The sequence below is a fragment of the Prionailurus bengalensis genome, chromosome F2 (assembly GCF_016509475.1).
Source record: "Prionailurus bengalensis isolate Pbe53 chromosome F2, Fcat_Pben_1.1_paternal_pri, whole genome shotgun sequence".
NCBI classification, from domain to species: domain Eukaryota; kingdom Metazoa; phylum Chordata; class Mammalia; order Carnivora; family Felidae; genus Prionailurus; species Prionailurus bengalensis.
Window position 1 is genome coordinate 100,001 of NC_057353.1, and position 8,686 is coordinate 108,686.

An 8,686-nucleotide genomic window follows, 5' to 3' on the forward strand; every position below is an offset into this window, starting at 1 on the left:
ATATATATATATATATATATATATATATATATATATACGTCTGCATACGTACATGTGTATATACGCATAAATGTTAATGTGAGAATGTATATATGCCTAATTTTTTTTTATCCTGGACATCTCTATTTGCAAAGAAAATAATAGGCATACTTCAGAGTGTGCGACCATGCTCACCCGTTGAAGATTTAGAGGAACAGAACGGGATAAAAATCATGATTCTCTACCTCCAACCCCAGTGTTTGGATGAGGGAGGAAGGGTGATGTCACTGCAGGGTGAGGCCTGCAGGGGCTCCCTGTGGTGTCTCTGCTCCATTGCGCCTCATGAGCCATTGTCAGAAAGACGCGAGGCATGTCTCCAGTGCTTGAACAGTTAATTAACTTATTGCAGTCTAAACCAAAGTGTAGTGTGTGCAAGCAAAAATGAAGATATTTCCGAGATGCTCACCCAGAATATATTAAACCCATGGGCAGATTAGGCAGTAGGGTAGGCATCCGTTCAAAGCCACGTAATCGCTGGGGCACCTGGCTGGCTCATTCAGTAGAGCACGTGACTCTGGAGCTCAACGTTGTGAGTTCCAGCCCCACGTTGGGCGTGGAGCCTCCTTAAAAGAAAAAGTATAAGGTTTTGAAAAAAGTCAAATAATTGCCAACAAAAACAAACCAAGACAAGCAATTGCACCAAACCTCTCGGTATTTCTCCTTGTGTGCAACATAACCTGGGCCAGGCTCTTAACCCTCAGGCTGCTGGAGTATTCCTTCTGTGGAGTCACAGTAACTAGAACGCTCACTTCTTGGGTTTTTTCCACAAGGATTAGGTAAGGTAAACCTTAACACGGGTCTCGACCCAGCAGATACCCAATAAGGAGTAGCTCTTATAATATGCTCAGTTTTTCCATCAACATCGATTATGCTCCTATGATATACCAGAGTGAGCTCCCTCCCAGTCTGCTGTGTAAGACAGAAGATAAGAAAATACTCAGTAAAGCGCTGCTGAAAGTACCCGAAATAAGACTGGGGCCATCAGAATGGCCTGCACAGGGGCTGTTTCCCGGGGGGAGGGGTTGGGGACACTAAGGCCCAGAGAGGGAAAGCGATTTGCCTGAGGTCACACAGCAAGTTAGTGATAGAGCCCAGGCTACTGCCCAGGTCTCCTGCTCTGAGCAGGGCTGGGCGGGGTGTCCAGGGGAAACACAGACATGGGAAGATGACGACAGTCCTCTCTTCAGATCCTTTGTGGCGGCACAAGTGCTGTGAGCACACCTTGGGCTCAGACCTGGCTTTGGATCCCAGCTCGTCTGGGTGGCCCTGGGCAATTCAGTTCCCCTCTTAGGGCCTCAGTTTCCACATCTGAGAACTGGAGATGGCGTTCCTTTCTTCCTTGGCTGTGGCAGAGATGGAACGGGATCCATAATGTTAGCCGTTCCTGGAGTCACAGTGGTGGTGCCGATCATGTGATTCTTCAGCCCAGATAAAGCCCACCAGTCGTGTGGTCAGCCTCCCCTCCCTCCCTGACAGGAGTAGTAGCTAACGTCCCCGAAGCGCTCACTATGTGCCGAGCCATGTGAAGCGCTTGCCATGCATTTTCCCCACCTCGCTTGCTGCAACCATGTCAGATGCCTGTTCGTACTTTCCCATTTCACAGATGAGGATACTGAGACACAGAGAGAGGAAGTCATTGCCCAAGGTCACGCAGCCGGTTAGTGTCTGGGAGAGGATATGAACACAGACAGTCTGACCTTGGGCAGCAAACACAGGTTCACTGCTAAGCTCTCCTGCTCCCTTTTGAGGGAGTGGAAGGCAGACAGACGTACGTGATTTTCCTTTGATGCTTTCGTGGATTTTGCGATTCTGGGGCGCCCTGCTCTCCAAGGCGCCTCTGTGTGGCTGAAGACCTGAGCTGGGTTGGGTGCTGGGGAGCACGGGTAGGGCAGGGCCTGCTGACCATTGTGTCCCTGCAGCGGCTGTAGAGGCCTGCGTCCTACATGGGCTGCGGTGGCGGGCGGCTGGCTTTCTGCGCAGCAACAAGATTGCAGCTCTCTTCATGAAAGTGGGCAAGAACTTCCCACCGGCCGAAGAGCTGAGCCGCAAGGTGCAGGACCTGGAACAGCTGATCGAGAGTGTGTGAGTGCGGAGCCTGGGGTATGGGCTGGAGCGTTTCCGCAGGGGACAGTCCAGGCTCCTCCCTGAGCTCTGCCAGAACCCGCACCTCCTGGCACTGTCTGCACTCTGCTTTCGCTCCTCAAACCCGCCAGACTCTTTCCTACCCCGGGGCCTTTGCACATGCTCTACCTACCACCCGGTTCACACGCCTCACCTTCCAGGGCTGGTGCCTGGTCATCATTCAGGCCTTCCCCCAGTTAAGGGTAAACTCCAACCCTCACCCCATTTCTCTTACATATCACTGCTTATTTTCTCTCCTGTGGTTATCACCACCTCTAATTATTCATTCCTTTGTGTACTTTTCACTTGATTGTTGTCTATCTCTCCTCCTTGGCTCTGAACTCCATGAGAACAGGCCACTAAAATCTGTTATTCCCCATTTTGTCCCCAGTGTTTGGACAGTGCCCAGCACCTGGTAAAATGTTCAAGAAATGATTGTTGAATGAGTAAGTGTCTGCTGTTAGCCAAACCCATTCCGCATGCAGGAAGACCAAGTTTAATGAAACTACTGTGGTCTCCATCTGCATGGACCAGATGCTGACATTGAGGCAACAAGGGGAACGGTGACTTCACTCACAGGTCTGGAGGGCTGATTTCCTGGGGGGCGGCGGGGTGGGGGCTCAGGGCCTGAGAGCATGTACGTGAGAACCTCCCACCAGAGTCCCGACCGCACAGTTTGACTCTACGCCAGAGCCTCGGTCTGGAGCCTGGTCAGGGCTGGCAAAGAGGTTTCAGCTCCCGTTGGTGCTAGCAGCCGCCCACAGGACCTTGTTGTGAAAGATTCCGGAGCCGTGATTGGGCTTCACGGGAAAGAATGTGTGGATTGATTCGCCGTGTGTGTGACGGGCAAGAGAAGGGAGAGAGATGCGCACATGCTGTGTGTGCCGTGGGTGATCACTCCTCCTCAGCAGGTGGGAGATGGTCCTTTCCCTCCCTTGCAGGCTGTGCCAGCCCAGAGCTGCTGGCCAGAACTGTGGCACGGGCAAGGCTGTGGACTTAGCGTCACCGCCTCCCTTTCGGAACCAGACTCCTCAGCCACTTGGTCTTCAAGGTGCCTTCCAGTCCGTATGCTAAATTCCCAAGTGTTTGCTGATAACTTCCGAAAGGGAGCGATTTCCATGGGCCTTCCGTAATATCGGGAATGACTTTCTCATGGAGGAATTAGAGATACCCATGCCAGGTGGTAAGGGAGAGCCATTCATTTCATTCATGCAATCGCTCATTCATGAGAGAGGGAAGGGGAGAGAGGGAATGAGAGAGAGAGAGATGAAGAGAAGTATCGCTATGAGAATCTGGCTTGCCCATCAACAGTATATGAAGGTGTCTGTTTTATCGCATCTTCACACTCACTGGGTGTTATTTTTTCAACACGTCACCCACTTGCCAGGAGCAATGTGGGCTTTTGTTGTTGTTTTAGTCGCCGTTCCTTCATTCCCTAGAGAGGTTGGGCATTTTGCTGTTTGCACATTGGTCCTGTTGGATCTCCTTTTTTGCGAATATTCCTCCTCCTTCTGTACTGGTTTTGAAGGCGAAACCAGATTCTGGGCCTCCAGGAGAATGTGCGGAAGCTGCCGAAGCTGCCCAGCCCGTCCCCACTTGCCATCAAGCACCTGTGGATCCGCACTGCTTTGTTTGAGAAGGTCCTGGACAAAATTGTGCATTACCTGGTGGAAAACAGCAGGTGAGTGAGAAAGAGCAGCTGCCGTGGCATGCTCTGGCGCCACCTTCTCCCCATTTTGGGAACTGCACCCTATGGCACAAAGCAACTTTCTTTTCTCTCCTGTTGACGTGCACTTGATTTGAAAGCAATTAGATAAAGGCCTTCTGGATGTTTGCCTCTAAATGAGCCCAGCTTAGAACCTGGGACTATTCAGGTGCTTCCTGCTAATATAGGATCTTCAAATTTGGAATGAGGAACAAGGATCTTGCAATCTTAGGGATCTTTTTCCTCCCATGAATGAAGCCTACAGTCTGCTTGCTGACTGTGGTCCTAGAAGAGTCATGTAGCTTCTCTGTGTCTCTGCTGCTCTTTTAATAAATGGGACAGGGATTGTTGCCATTCGGGAGAAGAGGTGAGAAGGGGAGTTAGTGAGTACACAGTGTTTTGGAAATGTATGATACTTTTTTTTTATATTTTCTCTTCTAGCTCAGATTAACCTGGTGTAAAAGTTTTAGACTATGAGTACTCTTGGCAAGCATTTATCCATGCATTCATTCATCCAGTAACTATTTACTGGGCACCTACCATGTGCCAGGCACTAACCGAGATGTTGGAGATACATTGGTCTTAAGTGTCATGTTAAGAGCTTGGATATTATGCTAAGAGCACAGAGGAGCCAGTGAAGAATGTGGGCTTTTGTATAACCTGAGACTCTTCATGGCTAACACTCCTTCCAGCCATAGACAGATGGGGAGACAGAGATAGACAGGGGGAGTGGGAAAGAGAAAAGACGATGAGGGAAATATCTGAGAATCTCCTCATCTCTCGGTATATGAAATTGCCTGTTTAACCACATCTTCACATGCAGTGGGTATTATGATTACCTTTTATTCTTTGCCTGTTTGCTAGGAAAATATATATGAAAGGAGAGAGCAGAGTCCTTCCTCTCACGAACCTCACATCGTGGCAGGGAAAACAGGAAAATAGTAATTGTGGTTAAATGTGGTGAGTATTCCCAGTCAGGTGGGTGGTGGTTAGTTTCCTCTGGGTGGTCCGGAAAAGAATCCTGGAAGACATGGCAGTTAATCATGAGTTCGAAGGGCATGTAGGCATTAACCAGGTGAAGTGGGTAGGGAAAAGAGTGTTCCCAGCCAAGGGAGCAGCAGGTGCAAAGCCAGGAGGCAGGAGACAAATTGGAAGAAATCCAGGCGCTGGAGTCCAATTAATCTCTTCACCTTCTAGTAAAATGTGATACGTCTCTGCCCCGTGCCCTCGCATGGGTGCGGGCCTCTGTAGCTATTGCCTTTGGCATATGACCTTGTGTTTTCTGCTGAATGAGTCGGTAGAAGGAATGAGTAATTTATTTGAGCAGCAATGCCAAACTATCTCTTTATTTTTTGTGTCTAAACTTTTTATTTTTTTGATTCGCATAGAAGTTGTAGCATTAGCACAAAGAGTTCTCGCCTGCCCTCAGTGATAACATCCTACATAACCATAGTACAAATACCAAAACAGGAAATTGACACTGGTACAATACTGTTAACTAAACTACATGCTTTATTTGGATTTCACTAGTTTTTACGTACACTCATTTTTTTCTGTCTAGTTCTATGGAATTTTAGCATAGTTAAATTCAGTATAAATACATATATGTACTATTTAATTAAATGTGTATTATTTAACTATTTAATAAAAATTACATATGTATATGTAGTATACTCCTAGTATAAATACAGTCTATATTTCTGTATAACCAACACCACAGTCACGACACAGAACTGTTCCAATGAAACCTACCACCCCAAAGAAGCTCCCTCGAGCTACCCTCGATGGTCACATCTTGCCCCCAGTCCCACCTGCTAGTTTTTAAGGTACTATTTCCAGGGTTTATGATCATGCAACAGTGCTGGTTTTCAGCATAGAGACTGAGTGGCAGAGTGGAAAGTGTCTTGAAGTTTTGCCTTCAGATCTGACACCAAAATGGATAAACTTGCTGAGAACGCACAGAGCATGTCCGTTTGGCTTCAGCCACTATCCTGGTGGATAGACGATTCCTCTGGGGTCAAATTACAGTGATGTTGCCACCCCTTAGCAAGAACTCCCTGGTGTCAGAGTCTGTGCTGTTGCTGTAAAATCGGGTCAATATTTAATCCTCCCAACAACCTGGGCAGGTGGGTTATGTCATTCTTGTCGTTTTATAGCTGAGGACACTAAAGCTCAGAGAGGGTAGTCGTCACATGCCCGGGGACACGCAGTGAGAGTGGGATTGGCTGACCTGGGCTCCCACTCAGTCTGCCTCGCTGCAGATCCTGTGTTCTTCGACCCCTGCTGTAGGATGGGAACACCCAAGCCGGCTGGGTATAGCTTGCATCCACCTGCTGTGTGGCCTCCAAGAAGTCACTTACCCTCTCTGAGCCTGACATCCCTTGGGAAGGTAGAACAAGGTCCTTTCCAACTCTAAAATTCGGTTCCTAGCTTGTAGGAGTTGGCAGAGAATTAGAAGGCACTACACAACAACTCAAACAAAGAAGCAAAACCCGAAAACACTCAGCACAAACATTGTCTTGCCCATATGACAAGTTATTTTGAAGAGCCAGAAGCCAGGGGGCGCTTGCGAGCACGTCAGGCCAGCGTCATCCACATAGTTATCCGCGCAGAATGTCCTGTTAATACAGCTTTTCCGTACACACCACAGCTAGAAAGCCTTTTATTGCCTCAATAATATTAGAAGAGCTGACATCATCTGAGCTCCCAAGCCACTTGGCGCCTAAAATGGAAGATGTGATAGAAGCTGATAGAAGCAGCCAGAAGCAGCCTTCTAATTACTATTCCCGTTACTCTCATTAAGGCTGTATCACAGCCATGTATTAAGCAGTTACGTGCCAAGCATGGTACTAAGTGCCCACATCTGTTGTCTCTTTCAAAAGTCCCTTTTTTTTTTTTAATTTAAGTAAGCTTCACACCCAGCATGGAGCTCTACATGAGGCGTGAACTCACGACCCTGAGATCAAGACCTGAGCTGAGATCAAGAGTCAGACACTTAACTGAACCACACAGGTGCCCCTCTAAAGTCCTTCTGACGGCCCTAGGATAATATGTTTTTATTACCCCCATTTTACAGATGGGACATTTGAGGCTTACAGCGTTAACTGGGTAACAAGAGGGAGGCTGAACTCAGTCTGCTCTTAAGCATCAGGTCAGTGTCAGTTGTGCGCCCTCTGCTGGTTCCCATCCAGACCTGCCTGTCCTTTTCTCTTGCTAGTAAATACTATGAGAAGGAAGCCCTCCTGATGGACGCGGTGGATGGCCCCATCCTTGCGTCTTTGTTGGGTAAGTGGTCCAGGGCTCTGAGCTTCATCTGGATCTCTGATCTTGGCTAACTGGTGCACCTCCTAAGGGCCTCTCTCGTTTCCCTCTAGCCTTCTCCATCAAAACTTAACCTGTTCCCTGGCTCTTGCTCTCAGGCTCTTGTGCTGGACTCTCCTTAGCAGGACCCTGGGGCATACTCACTGGCTGGAGGGGAGAGGCAGTGAAGTTGGTGGCCCATCTGGGGGTAGACAGGAGGGTGGACTTGCAGGGCTATGGATTCCCAGCCCCTGTATGCTCCACAGTGGGGCCCCGTGCCCTGGAGTACACCAAGGTGAAGACTGCAGATCACTTCTGGACTGACCCCTCGGCCGACGAGCTTGTCCAGAGGCACCGCATCCACAGCTCGCACCTGTGGCAGGACTCACCCACCAAGCGTCCAGCCCTCTGTGTGAGTAGGGGTGGACTCTGGGGCCCTGGGAGGGAGTTGGGCTGAGTGCCAGACTTGGTGTGGAGGTGGAGAATGGAGTGGGACATTGAGGGTCACCGCAGGCCTCACCCTCCACCTCCCCTCACCCTTCCAGATCCAGAAGAGACATTCAAGTGGCAGCATGGACGACCGACCATCCCTTTCTGCCCGTGACTGTGTTGAGTCCCTGCACCAGAACTCCCGGGCCACGCTCCTCTATGACAAGAACAATGTTCTGGTTCAGCCGGTGAGAGATATCTGGGACCCAGATCTTCCACAGGGGGTCTGGCTTCCAGTTATACAGGAGGAGTTCCCTCTGGTTCCAGGTTGTTCATCCATTCATCCATGCATCTGTCCACATCTCCATCTCTCCATCCATTCCTCCATATGACAGCATTGCTTCTATCCATCAGCCCATCCATTCACCCACCTACCTATCTTTACTTCTACCTATCCATCCATCTATCCATCTACTCATCCATCCACCCACCCATCCATCCATCCACCCATCCATCCATCCATCTTCCTACCCATGTTTACTTCCATCCATCCATCCATCCATCCATTCATCCATCCATCCATCCATCTTTATATCCATCCACCCACCCACCCATCCATCCGTCTACCCATCCATCCATCTTCCTACCCATGTTTACTTCCATCCATCCATCCATCTATCCATCCATCCATCCATCCATTCACCCACCTACCTATCTTTACTTCTACCCACCCATCCATCCATCCACCCATCCATCCATCCATCGACCCATCCATCCATCCATCTATCCATCTACCCACCCATCCATCCATCTTCCTACCCATGTTTACTTCCATCCATCTAGCCATCCATCCATCCATCCATCCATCTTTATATCCATCCACCCACCCATCCATCCATCCATCTACCCATCCATCCATCTTCCTACCCATGTTTACTTCCATCCATCCATCTACCCATCCATCTACCCATCCGTCCGTCCATCCATCCATCCACCCATCATCCATCTTCCTACCCATGTTTACTTCCATCCATCCAACTACCCATCCATCCATCTATCCACCCATCCATCCATCCACCCACCCACCCATCC

The 8,686-nt window shown here is 49.2% G+C and overlaps 1 protein-coding gene across 3 annotated transcripts in view; it reads left to right on the forward strand.

Moving 5' to 3' along the window:
* The window catches only part of LOC122495377 (small G protein signaling modulator 1-like), a 49,598-nt gene extending 41,513 nt beyond the window's left edge, over nt 1-8,085 (forward strand). The window contains exons 6-10 of one of the 3 annotated variants that reach the window (XM_043601028.1): nt 1,959-2,121; nt 3,689-3,841; nt 7,083-7,150; nt 7,432-7,577; nt 7,717-8,085. In XM_043601028.1, coding sequence (XP_043456963.1) covers nt 1,959-2,121; nt 3,689-3,841; nt 7,083-7,150; nt 7,432-7,577; nt 7,717-7,986 — 800 coding nt within the window. In that variant the 3' untranslated portion in view covers nt 7,987-8,085. Of the gene's footprint in view, nt 1-1,958; nt 2,122-3,688; nt 3,842-7,082; nt 7,151-7,431; nt 7,578-7,710 lie in introns of all 3 variants that reach the window. The other 2 variants (XM_043601027.1, XM_043601029.1) reach the window with 2 other exon arrangements.
* The last annotated feature ends 601 nt before the right edge of the window (nt 8,086-8,686 follow it).